The 18,622-nt window shown below is 38.4% G+C and overlaps 1 protein-coding gene across 1 annotated transcript in view; it reads right to left on the bottom strand.

The window, feature by feature from the left end:
• LOC145978606 (putative serine carboxypeptidase CPVL) overlaps positions 1–18,622 on the bottom strand; it is a 56,270-nt gene that overhangs the window by 15,580 nt on the left and 22,068 nt on the right. The window contains exon 4 of the mRNA XM_083111328.1: positions 13,353–13,427. Within this exon, the coding sequence (XP_082967454.1) occupies positions 13,353–13,427 (75 nt within the window). The remainder of the gene's footprint in view (positions 1–13,352; positions 13,428–18,622) is intronic.

Genomic DNA, 18,622 nt, shown 5'->3' with positions numbered 1-18,622 from the left:
ATGGAGAATGCTCGAACTTGAGGATGTGGTGAACTTCGTGGACCACGACCCCTCGCTGCATCAACCACCGGAGATTCTGGTAGTGCAGGACGTAATTCTTCTTGGGCTCGAAATCCATGACGAGCTTCTTCTGGTTGGAATCGGGTGGACACTTGAACTCGGGTGCAGGGGGAAGATCGCAGAACAAATCCTGCAGCTTCTCGGAGAACTCAAGGTCCACCTCGGCGAAGAACCCATGTTTCGAATCGTCGAAGCTTTCGATGTCGAAGTTGGAAGGGTCAGCCCTCTCGAAGTTTTTAAAGGGGAGTGGCTGCATCATGGAGTGTCCGTAGAGGTTATTGACGTCCGTGTACATGATGTAGCTGGACGGTTGTGAGGGGTCGTAGCCGGTGGACATGTGGTGATTGTTGGCGCGCGAGTGTCGCTGCGACACCTGGACCATTCCACCCCGCACGGCACGTTCCACAAACAGCATCATGTTCACGTCCGAAAGAAGCTCCAGCTCGATCTTCGTCACCAGAAACATGGCTGACCATGCCAGTCCAGGAAGACTGTAGAAGTAGGCAGGGTCCAGCTGGTAGATCTTCATTGCGGTCGCACGGAACGTCTGGAACACGTCGGCGAGGAGCGTCACATCAAGTCTGAGGTACGCGTCGTGGTAGTCCCCGAGAGTTCGACAGCCCAGCTCGCGCCACATGGACTGGGCGTGGTGATATTCCTCGTCGGTGATGTTCGAGCCTCGCAGCTGACTGTAGAAGTTTGCTCGAGGAGGTAGCGTCGTCTCCGCGAACTTGGTAGGGTCTGTGACGTATTCGTAGGGGTAGACACCCTTACGCCTGAAGAGACCTGCGTCCAAGTTCGGAAAGTTCGCGGAGGTGATGAGCATTTGCTCGTCGCTAAGCTTCCCTGCGAGAGCATCGAGGCTGGCCGGGAGGAACCTCAGAGAGTCGAGGAAGCGAAGCTCGACGGTAGAGTGTGTTCCTGAGATTCGCACCCACTTGCTCAAGCTAATATAACGCTCCTCGTTCTGCGCCAGGACGTTGATTCGCATGTCGTCGTACCCAAGATGCTTGACGAGGTGGTGGAAGTCGTATCCCGAGCCATTATGAAAAAACACAGGGATGAAGCGCGGGTCCCGGGCCATGAGGTTGCATCCGTTGCACCATGGACCAACATACCTACCGGTAAAGTGATCGTGGTGTTGGACTTTACGGTTGTTGGCGGTGTACTCCTTGACGCAGACAGGGCAAGCGATGGCCTCGTCGTGTCTACGCTGATCGTCGGGAGACAGTGGGAGCATAGACTTGGGGGTCAACAGTACCTTCCCTATCTCGTTGGCCTCGACAACCATCCTCTCGAGGAAGTGTTTGGCTGCGTCGGGACCACGGTACACATAGGGCTCGGGGGCGATATGCTGGTCTCGTCGCACCACAACGTATGCGAAACTGGATGCCTCGTGGAGTTGGTAAGGGGTGGTGGAAGAAACTTCAGGGTCAGGATTGCAAGTGGACAGGGGTTTGAGGAAGGCCTCGAAATCCGCGATGATGATAGCGGGATGCTCCACCATGACACCGTGCATGTGGAAACGCTCCACGGTGCCAGGTTTGGGCAAGACTGCCACACCAGGCTCGTTGTTACTACAGTAGAACTTGTGGCTGGCAAGCTTCTCGACAGCGATGTTGGAACCTTTGATGTGCTGATAATCCTGCTGTTTTTGATTGTCAAAAGTTGACAGGCACCTGCGACAAACTTCTATGTGGTGTTCGTGTTTGCTTGTTTGGCTCGACACCAACCGGGAGAGGGAACGGATAAGGGTGTAGTGGTGATGGGTCTCGTCCTTGATGAGCAGAAGGTGAATTTCCTGCGTACCATCAACGTTTACGTCGCTCACCCTGATGGGGTACACCGCATTTTCGTCAGTGAGACCGTAAACGTTGATAGCCAACCGCGCACGAACCTCAAACTTTCGAATGTCCGAAAGCGCCACCGGGTAGTTGATCCCAGCCATCGCAACTTCCAGCTCTGCCTCGTAGGGTAGGTAGTGGTTAACCCGATGTGGTTGGTTTTTCCGGTCGACAGGGTGCAACGCTGCCAGAACACACCATACGAAGCACTTGGCGTCATTGTTCTGAATGTTCAGGACAGCCTTCTTTGCCACAATGGTGGGTGGTAAGGGGACGTAGCTGGAGGCGGAGAGAGGCGCGAACTTACAAAGTTTGACGCACAGTTCGTGAGGCTCGCCACACAGCGAACCCCCCGAGCCTTTAGCTTGATGTTCCTCCTGTTTTGCCACCAGCTCATCAGCAAACTGGTTGTAGATGACCTCGAGGTTGTCGACATCCGCCAGATGCAGCGTCTTCGCCTTGGTGTTGTGGCAGAAGCTGTAAATTTCATCGGACGGCTTCTTGTACTGGCAACGTAGCGATGCGTAGAATTTGGTGGAGTGCGTAGCCAGTGCATCGCCGAGGATGGAAATGATTTTGGCTCGCACGTTCTCCAAAAAGCTACGCACGTCGCATGAGCCCTCCGAAGTGAGGACAAAGTCCTCTAACAGCCGCTCGAAAGCAGTCTGGCTCGCTTTCGCCACAGACTTGACACGTTTGGCGGATGGTGCATTGATGGAGGCTGCTTCTGCCTTCCTCTTGGTGGAGGTCGAAGGCTGGGCCCCAGATGTATTTTTGCTTAGACAAGTAAGCTTATGATTCTTGACATACGCAATTGTGAAGCGTTTATTGCATCCGGAACACAGTTCAGTGGCAGCCAAATGCTTGCCTGGCACGCAGGTACGACAATGTCTTGCAAAATTTTGGCTTGATATGCTTATTTTGCACACAGGACAACTTTTCATGGAGCGCATTTTTTTGGGGGTATGTTTATTTATATGTGATCTGTTGGTGGTAGAGTGTTTACAAAAAAAATGCCTTACGAGAAAAATTTTGTAGGCTAATTCTAATTAGTGTTAGTTTGAGGGGTTTATTTATATATGGGTGGCGTTGTTTTCCTCAAATATGTGCTTTAATAAACCCTGTAAAAAAATTTAAAAAAATATATAAGAAGTTTGAGAAAAAAAAAACACGTGAAACTCTACAGAGGTGCGGTAATCTATAACCGCAGCCATTAGAAAACTTTTACATTTTTGGTTGGGCACCACGCACCCTGGCGAGGTTATAGGGGCCAGGCCTCCTAAAAAAACAACAATTATTATTTTGTTTGTTTGTTTGTGTTACAATACATATGCGCGCGTACGTGTGTGTGCGTGTGTGTGTGTGTGTGTGGCACGTCGTTCCCCCAAGAGAGAGAGAGGTTTACAAAGATCACGATATACGGAGTTGGAAAATTACGATATGGCGCATTCGCTCGTCACTGTTGCCAGCCGTAAATCTCTCTCTCTTTTACGGCAGTGCCGGCTCTCCTTGTTTAGTGTGTGTATATTACGCCAGTATATAAATTGGCTAAGCCTAAAAAAAAAAATAGTAGTTTTTGCTAAGTAAAAAAAGCTGTAGGTAGGTTGTCGGCTGTTTAACTCTTCCCTCTCTCTCCTCTCTCTCTTTTGTAAAAAGCCATGGTAAAAGTACCAGTAGGTTGGCAACTTTGCTTTATGCACTGTAAGGCAAGCCTCAAGCAAGGTTGCCAGCTCCTTGCTTTAGGCTAGGTTAGACCAGAAAAAAAAGCTGTAGGTAGGTTGTCGGTTGTTTAACTCTTCCCTTTCTCTCCTCTCTCTTTTGTAAAAAGCCATGGTAAAAGTACCAGAAGGTTGGCAACCTTGCTTTAGGCTAGGTTAGACCAGAAAAAAAAACTGTAGGTAGGTTGTCGGTTGTTTAACTCTTCCCTCTCTCTCCTCTCTCTTTTGTAAAAGGCCATGGTAAAAGTACCAGTAGGTTGGCAACCTTGCTTTATGCACTGTAAGACAAGCCTCAAGCAAGGTTGCCAGCTCCTTGCTTTAGGTTAGGTTAGACCAAAAAAAGCTGTAGGTAGGTTGTCGGTTGTTTAACTCTTCCCTCTCTCTCCTCTCTCTTTTGTAAAAAGCCATGGTAAAAGTACCAGAAGGTTGGCAACCTTGCTTTATGCACTGTAAAACAAGCCTCCAGCAAGGTTGCCAGCTCCTTGCTTTAGGTTAGGTTAGACCAAGATAAAAACCTTGGTGATTTTTTTCGAGTAAGATGTTGGCAACACTGCGAGTCCCACTTTCGGTTGCAGAACTCTCAAGCAAGGTTGCCAGCTCCTTGCTTTAGGTTAGATTAGACCAAAAAAAACCTTGGTGATTTTTTCGAGTAAGAAGTTGGCAACACTGCGAGCCTCACCGAGCCTCACTTCCGGTTTGTGAACTCTCAAGCAAGATTACCAGCTCCTTGCTTTAGGTTAGGTTAGACCGACAAAAACCTTGGTGATTTTTTCGAGTATGGAGTTGGCAACACTGTGAGCCTCACCGAGCCTCACTTTCGGTTGCAGAACCGGCTAAATTGCACTACTGACGTTTCCCTATCAATCCGCTCCTGGTAGAACCATGGCTACGACAAATTCCCACCTGGGAAATTTTTTACCATCCAGAATTTTAAATAAGGATAAGGCATTTAGATTTGATGATTTCTTGCATTGACAGTGATTTTAGAACGTAAAAGGTAGATTTTTTTATATGATCTTGGATACGAAAATTATTACAACGTTGGTTATGAGGATGCAGTAAGCTAGAGTAAACAGTAAACGATTTTTTATCCTTAACATTTTATTTAATTAACAACGTGGATTAAAAGTGGATTTTAAAGTTATATCATGAATGAGGAAAATAAATTAGAGTTTATTGACTCTGACTCAGTAGCACTATGGTGCATTTTAACGAGTCATGGCACAGAGTATGCTTGTTTGAGTCAATATTTTGTTTTTGTTATTATTATTAATTGAATTTCCTTAAAAGTTTAATTTAAATTTGGTTTAAAACTGACCGTAACTTGTTGATTTAGAATGCTTGAACTATAACTGCTAAGATAATTGCAACGAGGATATTACATTTATATATATATATATATATATATATATATATATATATATATATATATATATAGTTTTGGGAACGAATAAGGCCCCGAGGACCACTCATTTATATTCTTAATGACTGAAGTCTCCTAGCACCTCATGAAGGGAGCTTAGATTAAGGAGATAGTCAAGTTTATAAGAGATAGTCACTTGCCTTACGTCACCTTAACTTACGCATACATTGCCTGAAAATTTTAATCCATGTTAATATGTAAAGAGACGAAACGCTAATTATATTCCTCGACACGCTGTACAATGTTCGTACCGTGATTTAGGATATAAACCGCCCGATTAATTAAAAGTTCTAGTTGAGAAGTAATAGATGTATAATTAGGCTGCAGTGACGAGAGATGTCCGTACACAGGTAAGCAGTTGTGACGAGAATGAATCCGTACACATATATACATATACTTATATGCTTTAAGCAAAGTTAGGCACAGCCAACTTATTTTGAATAACTAGAAGAGGATTAGGAGAGCATCACATGGCGTGGACGTTTCTCACATATTAACGAATTTTTTTTTGTTAGTATATATTTATATATTTTTTTCTTGTCCGAAACAATGTTTTGTTTGACAGTTGAATATTTATCCTTAGCACGTTGTAGCTTCGAACGTTAAAAACTTTAAAATGTAGTTTGTTTTAAATTTTTATAAGTATTAATATTTTTGCTCCAAGTTATGGCATTTATTAAAGTGAAACAGGTCTAATATTTTAAATCCACTCGCGTGACATAATAATAATTTATCATCAAATGGCACTAATAATATTAAAGATTAAGAGCAGACTTTTTATTTAATAATGTGCCTTAGGCACAAAAGTTTTTGCAGTATGTAATAATACTAGCTCAGCGAGTACATCACTAGAATTTTAATAGTTACTCTTCAGAAGAAGGTATATAATTATATTAGCAAAGTTTATTTTAAGCGCCAATTATGAGAATATTTATATTATATGAATATGTATACGTCGACGTGAAGATTTTTTTGCGCCCCAATAACAAGTATTTTCCTGCGGATATTGGATTGCAACCGATAATCCTGGAAATCTATTCTGCCATCGCAGAATGATAATGATTAAACCACAACGGTTTTAGTTTCTAACTTTGCCACAATAATATGCTAAGCATATTTTAGAATGAGTTGAGAGAATTAAAGATTCTTCAAGTTTTAGTGATGTTAGTATTTTAATGCATTTAAAGATCGCATAAATAATAATTATTATTTTATTTCAGGTAGTCAGGAGTAAATCAGTCTCAATTTTTCCTTTACCTTGTACCTCAGTACGGTTCGATTGATTTTAAGTATTTAAACATAAAGTTAACACCTGAAATTAAATAAGATAAGTTTGCAGTAAAATTTAAAATATGATAAGTTAAACAGTGCTAATAAATTTAGAGAATAAATAAATTATATCAAATAAATAAATTACGCAGATAATTTGAGCCTAGAGTCAGAAATAATTAAAAGTTGAGTTAAAATATCTACTAATTAGACTAGGCAGGCTTAAAGTACGTATTGCGATTTTAGCTATTTTAAACGGATTTCTTCCATACGTAAAAGCTTCTAATTTTATTTATCTGTTGAACAAGTCCTTTAACTATCCTTATAATATAATTAAAATTTTATTATTAACAACATTTATTATTAGTATTTTTATAATTTTCATAATTTGTAACTGTCAATGTCAACGCAAGAAATCTATTATTTATGACCATGAGTGTACCAACGAATTACCGTTAAGCAAACTTAATAATGATTCACCGTCCATAGACCAGATTTACGACGATGTTGTACCGATGGTTGAAGTAGTACCATTGAAAACGAGTCACCCGCCAATTCCCCCAACCCTTCCTCCGTCTGTTATTATTCAACATAGTGTACAAAAAGGAGTTCAAGATGTATCCAGAAATATTTTAGTCACTAAAGACGACATTTTAGATTTGCCGAAGAATATTGTATCCGTTAAAGATAGAGTTCAGAAATTTGCCGCAAGCAAGGGTCCTAATTTTGTTCAAAACAGCCGCATAATGGAAATTGATTTGCCTATTTCACCCTGTGTTCAGCCAGTTGTAAAAAGTTAAAGATTTATTTGTAAATCAGTCACCAGCAAAAGTCGAGAAAGTTTTAAATGTCACTTCAAAAGCAGAAAGTAAGCCAAATTCTCAAGTTTCCGAACCTGTTGTATCTTTCCTAGATCATATTTTTTACGACTACACGTTCGCCTAGAATTTTTTATATTCATTACGATTCAAATTTTAAGTATAATTCATTTTTTAGGTTTGAGTATACTTTATGCAAGGTTTATTAGTCATTTATTTTGTTAGCAGCTTCCCAAGTTTTCTTATTGTACGAGCACGGAAGTGTTCAAGTAAACACGCTGTCGCAAGCGCGACGATATTTTTTCTCTTTCCATTCCGCCTATGACGTAATTTTAAAAGTCCTTGACTTTATTTAGATTCTCGCAGGTCTTACTAAACCTTGTTCGTAGTAAGTTAAAGTTTTGTAAACATTAACGCGTCATGCTGCTAGTCAGCGAATCATTGCATTGCATTTTCTTCCTCCGTTCCTCTGCCCGCTGCTCGAAGCAACAATTTTTTCCCCCTCCACCTCTCCGACGGCACCCGAACGTACCCGAAGATGTCGCCCGAACACGCCGACGAGCGAGCCTACGATTTTCTTCGATGTAGAGAAATTAGTTCAGTCCTTCCAAGCGACCACGAAAATGCAACTTTGCAGGAACTTTGTCAGCGAATTCCTTTTTCCGAACTGTAGCTCTCCCGAGTACTTTGAGCACGTTGGAAGCTCAGAAACACTTAACATGGAATTACAACGAACCAGTGGCGTTCGCTCATTAAAATTTTCAGGGTACCAGTTTAGCTAAGCATATAGCCATCCGAATTTGATTTTCACGATAGAATTTCTTGTAAACAATGTTAGGGATATTTTGTTTTACATAAGTAATTTTTTTGCCATAAAACATCGCATTTATGTACTTCAGGTTAATCAGGACCAATAAGTTTTACAAAGGAACAACAAGACGATTTTTTTTTGTGTTTTTCTCGCAAATTTTCCCGTTTTTTATAGAGATATTTATAGTAAGTAATTTTTTTGGGAAATCGACGTACATTTGGTTTAAATCAGGATAAAGCCATATGAAATTTCGATAAAATCAGGAATTTTTTTACAAAAGGGCAATTTTAGTACTTTATGCACATAGAGTAATCAAATTTATCAGCAACATGCCAAGGCTAAGCCTCGGTGATTGGCACAGGCATGTGCAGCAAAAGTCGCCACGGCATCGTTAGCCTTTCCACATTTAAACAGTGTGGTTTACCACAAATGTTAGAATTTGAGAATTTATTATTATTATTAATATTTATTATTAGGAAATTTAGTTTATCTACCCAATTTGCACCTTATTCGAGGATGCAGCAATGAACTTCATTACTTCTTACTGATTAACTTCATGTTAATTTTAGTACAGTATGTAATATTAGTAATTTGTATTTATATTCTAATATATTGCATAACTATTCTCGATCTATTTTGTTTGGACAAACCTAAGGGATTGACGCACCGAGTTGTAAAATTTATTTTGTTTAAAGAAAATTTGAAATTGAGAAAGTTTTTTTATTATTTTTATTGTGTTTAAAATTTGAAGTTCACCCTTTTAATTTCCTGATGCTATATTTGTTATCACCTGGAGTTTTAACGAAAGTCAGAAGTAGCATTTACTGAATTTATTGCTTTTTATTGCATAATATTGAACCACGGCCTTTTATTTATTAGGAGGCCATTAGAGGCTTGCCAAAGCAACCTTTTAGGGCACTAATAGCTTGCTTTGCGCAACGCAAATTTTATATATTTATTTTAAGGGTTCACAACATAATTTTTTAAATTTAAACAGAATTTAGAACATGCTTGCAACACTTACTTTTGTTTATTAATTCTACATTTTGTAATTTTGAAGTGAAATCTATTACTGACAATAAATTATTTCAGTTTATTAGAACACGTAATGGTATTTTAATATCAGGTTCAGGTCAATTTATTGTTATTCAAAATTTAAATAATAATTTGAACACCCACAGATCAATTCAGATTAACGAAGGGCAATCTATATTTTTTAATTATCAGGATTTTTCTCAGATTATTGTGGATCAACAAATTTTACATACAAGAATTTTAGCTTTCGAACAAGTAAAAATGAAGGAAATTGAGTTATTACTTAATATCCCCAAGAATTTATCTGATTTCACTATTCCCCAATGGACTCCGCTTGAACTTGCTTTAAAGCAACTTAATTAATCATTTAGTAAGGGCATTTCATTTCAGGAATTAGTTTTAAATCCTTTGCCCATGTCTATATTAGTTTTTGTTATTTGGAATGTTTTATTAACATCAGCACTTGCGTATTATTTTTATAAGCATCATCAGCTTTCTAAACAGGTTCATTCAGAGCAGCACAGTAATAATTAATAATATAAGGCAACACATCAATCATGGATATTAATATTTTAATTACGGTTGTATATTTTGTGTATTTTCCTTATTTATTTTCAAAGAGTTGTGGCAATTATTTAATCAATTTATTTTAATTTATTTTATTTTGATGAGGCAATTTAATTTAATTTTAAGAAAAGGCAATGGAAATGAGTTTGGTTTTCTGTGCAAAAACGTGAATTATATCTACCCATCCTTTGCAATTTCCTTTCTTTATTATAATTTTCCCTTCTTTTAACCTAACCTGTCTATACGGAACGACGTGGACAAGCAATGCCTACACCATCCATGGATATTTTGATGACGGACAATTCGCAGACAGGCTATTACTACACAGAAAGATTCATCACCATTCTACGAGGGAGACATGCAGACATTTTCTACTCTACGAGGACTACATTTTTCCCAGAAAGCTATATTCAACCAAGAATTTTCCAGTTCAATGTATTCCAGACTATCAACGACACCTAGTGAAGGAATTAAATAAAAATTTCCCTCCATACTGTTTTCAGTTGGGATAAATTTTCCCATTTCCCAAGTTCTACGGGTAATTTCCTACATTTTTTACATTGCCCTACACTAATACAAGAAGAGAAGCAGCAAGAAGATATATCCCACAAGCAGCAGTTTTGTTAAAACAACAACAACTACAGAGTTATTATTCCAGTTGTTCTACAGTGGTTTTCAACATATACACATGGATTATGGGAAAGAATAGTTTTCCATAGCCCTTCTTCCAATGTTCAGTGCAGTACCATGCATGTTAGCCAGTTTTGTACATGCATTATGGTTTTATCTTACTACAAGGAGGCGACAAGCGCCAGTTGTGTCCATTAACTAGCGCTAGCAACGACTAGTGTAAAAATTTTAAGAAGAAATTTGCAATTTGGATGAACAAACAGACATGCAAGCAATAATAAACATAACTACAGCACTTTCGAACATTTTAGAAAGCATGCTTTAGTGCCAATGTTTTATGCAAATGTTTCTTCCAAACAGTTACTTGTATTTCACCAACATGGTACATAGTAAATAATACAATTGTACACCGGACATTTTCTGATATTTACAATCAGAGTAGACAGTTGGTAAGATACTTGCAAGGTTATTATTTTTTTGTGTGTGTGCAGTCATACAAAGGTATTCACCAAGCCATATATATGTATACAGTGTACAGATTAACGTAGAGAAGAAAATTGAACGCTATATTTACGTCTTTACCAGCGACAGTTTTCAGTGTAACTAATTATATGCATCGAATATTGTATAATAATACATCGGAATGTGCAACATAGCCAGTGAAAGTTCATATATTTGACGCCGTCAGGAGTGAAGTGGCTATGCAGTCAGCAAAACATATTACACTTTGGTATCACCAGGCTTTCACACAGGCAAAACAGTGAGATGTGTATTTTGTGACAATGTTCTACATGCCTACTTACGTTTCTACTTACTTGTGCACCTTTTTAAGGTTTTGTAGTTTCTTTGAAGGGTCCTGTACGGGCTCCAATGTATAGAAACATTGGGAACCAGCTCTCCTGGTAAGAACAGCAGCCATTTCAGGTTTTGTTTACAAGGCAAGCCACGCCTTGCACAGACTATTGACCACGCGCTTGTGATTTGTAAAAACGAGCAATTCTACATCAAAACAATTTACGCACGAACAATTGCGTTCAATCGCAAGTTATATTACTTAACGACATAAATTTTGTAATTATTAATCATAAAATCATACATAATATAAAAAAGGTAAAGCGTTCCCCTGTGCATAGCACCACCCCATGAAGGCGTATAGGGGGTGTGGGGGTAACGCCCCACACTTTCTTGAACCGGTCGTGAGTGGAGGTGATGTGATCAGCATCACGCCCCTGACCGCCTTTACCCCCCAGGGTTTCCCCCAGGTACCCATGTTATTCGACGCTGGGTGGGCGCCGGGGCCGCTTCCATCGTTAGAAAAGTTCCCGGATTTGAACCGGCCGGGGATCGAACCCGGGAACTTTAGTATGGTAGTCAGACGCGTTACCGACTGAGCCACCGCGGCCACCTACATACATAATATTGCTTTTTTTATATTATATCGACGTGCGTACTTGTTTTATTGATTGTAATGTTTAGGGAATCAAAAGAAAGCTATGTGTTGTTGGTGTTGTTTTTATATATTTTGTGTGTGTGTTTTTCTAAGAAAATACATGGAATTGGCGAACCTGGGTCATGTCAAGCTTTGCGATTTAACTTTTAAAATTTCAAAAGGGAAATTTTTTCTCCGCGCGGGCGAACGTAACAATCCCTAAGATTGTATGTTATTTTATTAAGTCTCTCTGAACGCTTCATGTTGACCAGGGCATTCACTTGTTTTTCTCAGCTGTCTCAAGCCTCTTAGGCATGTTTACAATGCATTGTGTTGTGCCATGCAAACCTCCTGAGCATTCGGGAAACAGGTAATACTTCTGGTTATGGAGTCGGCGATTTGCATGGTAGCAATTATAATAAACACGATTCGGCATTGAGGAAGAGCTCGATGGCCTAGGAATATAGAGGTGAGACAAGCTGAGGGAGGACTGACTTTTTGGGATTGAGTTGAGAGAGGAAGGTGGTCAGCAAGGCAGTAGGTGAGAAGTGGAAGGACGCTTTGGTCAGCATAGGAGAGAAGCTTACAGAGGACTTCGTTATTTTGATTCAGCTAAAGATTTCAGATAGACAGGTAATTATCCTACACCCAGCCATGATTCAGGTTCAACGGTTCGCAAAACCCAACGAGTGACCATTGTATTTTTTGTAGTCTAGTTCCTTAGTGTAACTTTGTACCTTTCGCATTGCCAAGCGATAACTCGCCATGCTAATGACGAGTGGTCTCATCAAGAGGATCAATGATGAGTAGTCAGAAACACCCTTTGATTAATTGATTAACAGTTTAGGTATTCATAAGATCCCACGAACTTCTAGGTTCGTTACGATATGTTCGAGATGTCTTCAGTGTGTAAATTTTATCTTACTCAGAACTTATCAATTTTATATTTCATATTTTGAATATTTTAACGAACTGACTACTGTAGCAACGACAAGTTTCTATTTGATAATCTCTGGTTGTCGGCGGATATCCGACTATTGTTCTTGTGGCAAGCAAAAATATTCAATGGTCTATTTAAAAATTTCTTAGAATATGTATGATGAAAACTGCTTTAAATCTTTTATAGGTAAGTTGTTTGTTTCTTCGTCAATGACTATTTAGGCTTACATATATGCCCAGAGATATAGGTTTAACTTTCTGGTTAGATATACTACAAACCTCAAGTTAATGATGTGCGTTTGTATAAATGATTTGTAAATGTATTTTTTTCTAAATTACTAAAAAACAAAAATATGTAAATATTTATTTAAGGATATTAGAAAATTGAAGACAGGTTGCTTTAATGACATAATGAAGTGTTTATTTCCTATAAGATGTTAATCCATTTATAACGTATTTGAACTAATTTTAATCTAAGGAAAACTTATACTGCATAGCTATGAATCAGTATCTGAGTATGATTTCGTTTCTCAATATCTTAACATTATAATTCTTTGAAAAGGAAATTCCAGAGACCTAATGTTTCAACGAAATATTATTTTGTGCGTGTTCACTTCGAAAATTCAAAATATAAACTTTTACTCATCACACTTAAATATGAATTAATTGATTTGAATTATCTCACAGCTCAAAGATCAACTAAGATCTTAAGGATGTAATTTATATTTTAATGAATTCAGAGAAGGGAACGAAAGTAATTTACAGTAAATGTTTTTACCTTTACAACAATTCCACTAATAGTTACATACCTTTCATGTTGATTCTTAGCTCTGCACTTGGGTTTTCTAAATTAATCCTATATGCTATGGCAGGAACGTATTTACCTGGAAAACGATTATTTATTAGAGAAGTATTTTAGTTCAGGAATGAACATTTATGTGTACATAACAAACAACATAAAATGTAAACATGCACATCTATTATAAAGAACTGATTGATTTAATTATAAGAATATCTACTGTTACTCTAATGTGTAAATGCATATATTAATCATATTAACTCGTTGAGCTGATATGAGAAAAAAATATTTAAATCAATTAAAATAATATCTATCGCAATTTGTAATATCACGTAGTCATGGAAGATTTACGTTTCAGGAAACTGTTCTTTAAAATTAGTAAGGGTAAGTTTAGCAGTGTTTCAGCAAAGTTTCCCTTTGTGACCAAGACATATTCATTTTAAAATGGCGAATATACGTTTGTACAGATCACATCACTTCCAAAACAGTCAAAATCTGAGATTTATGTCCTGCACAACCTGCGTAGTCCGGCAGTCTAGTCCGACTGTCAAATGTGCTCTGTGGTTTCACTGTTTCCATATTATCTCGAAGTATTGCCAGTACTTCCTTTTCCTTCAGGACAGTTGGTCACCTTCAATAAATGTTCCGTATTATGTCATTTTTGATTTAATGTTTATTAACCAGCCACCGTGAGTTGCGCAGCAAAGTATTAAGGCTCATTTTATTACTGGTATTTAATCTGGATTCAGTAGGTCTGCCGTTGAAATAACTAAGATTAGCCTTACTGTGTATAACGTGGACTTAAAACACCAAATCAATCAATCCTATATGAAGAAATTAGAATGTAGAAATGATCATTAATGTCGTCGCATAGCAAGCTATCGAATGTACCATATCAGAGAAGGAAGATTTTAACGTGGGCAAGTGCTGCTCACGTGCTCCTTCCCTCCCCTCTCCGCTTCTTCCCCCTCACAATGCGTGAATATCGCGTTGGCTGCATGCGGTGAGGTGACAGCTACAGAGAAGAGTGTGCTTGTTGTTTCGTTGAACAAAGAGCAGTGGCAGGGAATGATTTTTCTCCTTGGAGGTGCAGTGCAATGCACATTTAGTTTAAACTTTAGTTTATTTTTATTTCTATGCTTCTTTCAAAGCTCTACATGACTTAGTGCAGTATTTTCCTGAAATATTTTTAAAAAATAATGTAACATGAAAAAGAGGGTGTGATACAGGACCCAATTAAAAAACCATTCAACTTTCGCTCTTTCTCTGAAAAACAATAGTTAAAAATGCTAGACCTTGCCCTTCTTTAACAGGCCTGTGTAGTAATCACAAGGATAAGAAACAGGAGTATGTATGACAATTGCAAGCTACGCAATACAAGGAAACTAGCTGGTTAGCAGGTTGCGAGGTTATTCTGTTAGCCTTATCTATTGTTTGGTGTTGAAACTTTGAAGTTTCAAAATTTTATTATCCATATTTCATTACTTTATACGTTATGCAATATTTAGTAATGTTAATGCGCAAATCGTCAACTATTGAATAAGTATAATGCTATCCTGCATTCCAAATTATATATGTTTTAAAGAAATGTGTACAGCATGTCCTTTATGAAAATCCAGGATACACCACTGACTCCGTGTTTCAGTATGCTTCTCGATCGTATTTATACTAGACATAAATTTTAAAGTATCCCATTTTGCCACACACTGTATCATGCGATGTAGTTTAGGCAATGCACATAAGCTAAACTTCATTTTAAGAAAATTACGATATAGTAAAATGTTATGGCATCATATAATGAATCGTTTGTGATTCTACTTTTTGTTTGAATTCACCTGAAATCATTTATTTTTATTTTGTGTCCGCAATATTATCAAGGATTATGAATATTCAACGTCAATGCACGTCGTTTATAAATCTTTTTTAAAAAATAAAAACATTTGATTCGTTTATTTCAGAAAGCTCTATTTCCAAAAATATCGTTTATGAGCAAACAACAAAAAACGATGTGCTCTTGCCCCACATAATATTTGAGCGCAGTAAAAGAAATTGGCCAAACTTACGTCCCATTGTACAAACATTTTTTCGTGGCTTTTGAGAGTTTCCGATATCTAGTACTGGGGAATATTATTTTTCCAATTTTCGCAACCTGCTTTTGTACATTTGTTTTCAGCCATTATCTGCGCGATTTAATAATATTATTATTTTCTTTACGGAAGAGGAAAATCGAAACGAATCAGAAATAAGACTTTTCTTCATTTTTTTAAATATAATACATGCCATCGAGCGTGAAGAAAAGAAAATGATAACGGTTGAGAACAGAAATGCATTGTTTTCTTTCGAATAATAATTATTTTAAATATTTGAGCTAAACTTCAGGGGGAAAAATACAAAAATCTTCTACTTTAAAAAATTTAAAAAAAATAATTTTCAAATAACAAAATAAGTAGTATATTAACGGTCTTCCTAATCTTCCTCATAGCCCGAGTTGAAGCATTCAGCATCTGTTGTTGGCCAGAGCATAATGTTCTCATATCCGCGTGTGTAATCCATCAACTTAAGAATATCGTCTACTTTCTTCCTGTTTATGAGAACCTTTCCTGCTGGGTAAGCTTTTGTTGAGGGTAGCTCAGGAGGAACTTACAGCGCAGAAGGAATAACTTGGCAGTGACGTCATCTCCCACCTTCCCCTCTCCTTCCTGATGCGAAGGCGCATTCGCTAGAGCGGACGACAAGGTGACGTGCAAACCAATCGAAATCATTCCGAGAGGGATGATGCAGGCGTGCAAACCCCCACACTGCTACATTAGTCTTTCGAAACAAACCGCAGCTACGAGCGAGTGATTGCAGGCTATTTTGTTTCTTTGTTAGTAATTTTTTTTTTGCTGGTTTTGTCATTGTTGTACAAATGAGCAGTAGCGTAAAGAAAGGTTGCAAGATAAATAGTTTTCAATGTTTACAAGTACTTTGATTGCGATGAAAAACAAAACCACAGCTGTTCACAGAACGTCTGTGACGACAGGTGTTAGTGAAAGTTCTGTGTGGAGAATTTTGAAGGCCAAAGACAAAAGTATTGCGAGTACGAGCGGGAAACCTTTTTAAACGTCGGGCAAAAACCGACCGAATGCCCAGCAACGTGTCACAAATCTGGATTCTTTTGATGAAGCAGTCGTGTGCCGAACAATCCATGATTTATAGACGAAAAGCATTGTTGTCACCGTACATAAACTGACGAATGAACTGCAAGAAAATATTAATTTTAAGGGTTCGCGCTGGTCGTTGCGTATGATCATCAGAAAATTAGGGTTCAGATTTAAAAAGCACAGTGTAAGTAGCAGGAAGCTACTCCTTGAACGAAATAGGATCGTTGCGTTGTGGCGACCATTCTTGCGTGAAGTTGAAGAACTGCGCAGAGAGTAACCACACCGATCTTTCATTTACATGAATGAATGTTTCGTGAACATACACCACACTGTCCCCAAAGTTTGGCTGGATTCCAAAGAGTCGGGGGGGGGGTTAAAAGTGCCAACAGGTAAGGGTCCCAGGCTTATTATTGTGCATGCCGGTGGTGAAAGTGGATTTGTGGATGGGCGAAGTTAGTGTTCCTTTCAAAAACAACTTCTGAGGACTAACAATTTTATGTTGTGGTACGAAGAACAGCTTTCCCAATCTGCCCCAAACTCTGTTATTGTGTGTGACAATGCTCCGTACCAAAACAAACTAATGGAAGAAATTCCAACATCAAACAGCAAGAAGAATGAAATGAAGTCGTGGCTGTCATCTCACAAAATTCCGCATGCAGAACGTTTGCTGAAAGCCGAATTATATGAAATAATTAAAATAAACAAACATAAAATAAACATCTAGCAGTGCTAACATTACATTGAAGATTGGTAGTTTGCACCGCGATCTTTACTCCTCGTACTCTTACTCGTGCCATAGAAGTTGGCAACGCTGATTTAGCAGGGAGTGACGTCACTTCCAGGTTATTCCTTCCTGGCTGTAGTACAGGCAACAATTCACGACAATGCTAAACACACCACTCCATGGGAGAACACCACCGAATATAAACAATGGAATGCTTGAGTTCTACGTAGGTCGTTCTTGGATAAAACACAATATTGCCAACTGTTCGGATCGTGCGATTAATCAGTTGGTACCAACCGAAATTAGGTATTTATTTCAGAAAGCCTCTATGTGGCAGCGCTTGAGAGGTTTTTGCAGTAAATGTATATTTAAAAACCACTGTTTGGTACGCTGTTATATGAGCGGTTTCTGCATCAAAGAATGCGTCTTGACAAGAGCTATGTGAAGCTGTACAATATTGTTTTCGCCAGAAGTGGTCAATAGGGTTTCCTGAAATAAACGATTCATTTTCGTGTAAAGTTAAATGTATGTGTATTTACGCGCGAGCGCGTGTGTGCGTATGTTGATTTTTTTTATAATTTGCTTAGCTTTTCTGCCACTTTTGGCTAATCGTGGCGATGAGCATGAGTGTTAATATTATGAATTGTTGGAAGGACACTTTCAAAGAATATACATGTCAAGACTGAGATTTGGGTCCGGAACTACTGGCGTCGGAGCGCGTTGTGATCACCAGACCAGTCCATCACGGTAGGCAGCTATGATTTTGAATTTTAAGAAAGGGCTATTTCCGACCTTAGCCAACTAGTGTGGAATACGTAAATGCGTCATGAATGGGTGAAACAAAGAAAACGTTTCTGGTCAAAAATCGTCAGGGACCAACTAAGCATCACTTTTCGCGGATTAATGCAAATACAATATTTTATATATGCAACTTTTTTATGGGTATTTGCACGAATCATTTAAGGGAAGGGGCATGAAATTTGAACCTACGCTCTGGCGGCTTATTTCTTGGAATCATGATTTTCCAACAAAACCTAATTCCCTTTAGAAGGTTTTCCCACAGAGACAAAAGATGTCTATGAAATGCACGAATCTGATAGCACATACACAGGACACAAAATGTTATTTTTCAATGAATGGAGCGTTGCAAGAAAACTCTTCCTGGGTTTTCTACGCGCCGTAAAAGTTTATCGGTCTCTTAACACTCGAACACTATCGTGTTCCAATATTACAGTGTAACTAGCGCTACATAAATTTTACGTACATGAAGGAATCCATTTTTAACACAACTTCTACATCATGAAAAAAATGACGATTCATTGTGAACATTATTTTCTTTAATTTCCTTATATTGGAATTTTATTCTCCATTTTAAAATGTATAAACATGGTTTAATTTAACATTGAATATTTT

This window comes from Lepisma saccharinum, chromosome 25 (assembly GCF_977018435.1).
Source record: "Lepisma saccharinum chromosome 25, izLepSacc3.1, whole genome shotgun sequence".
Lineage (NCBI taxonomy): Eukaryota > Metazoa > Arthropoda > Insecta > Zygentoma > Lepismatidae > Lepisma > Lepisma saccharinum.
The sequence above is the reverse complement of the archived record's forward strand: the minus strand, read 5'-3'. Positions and strand labels throughout refer to the sequence as shown.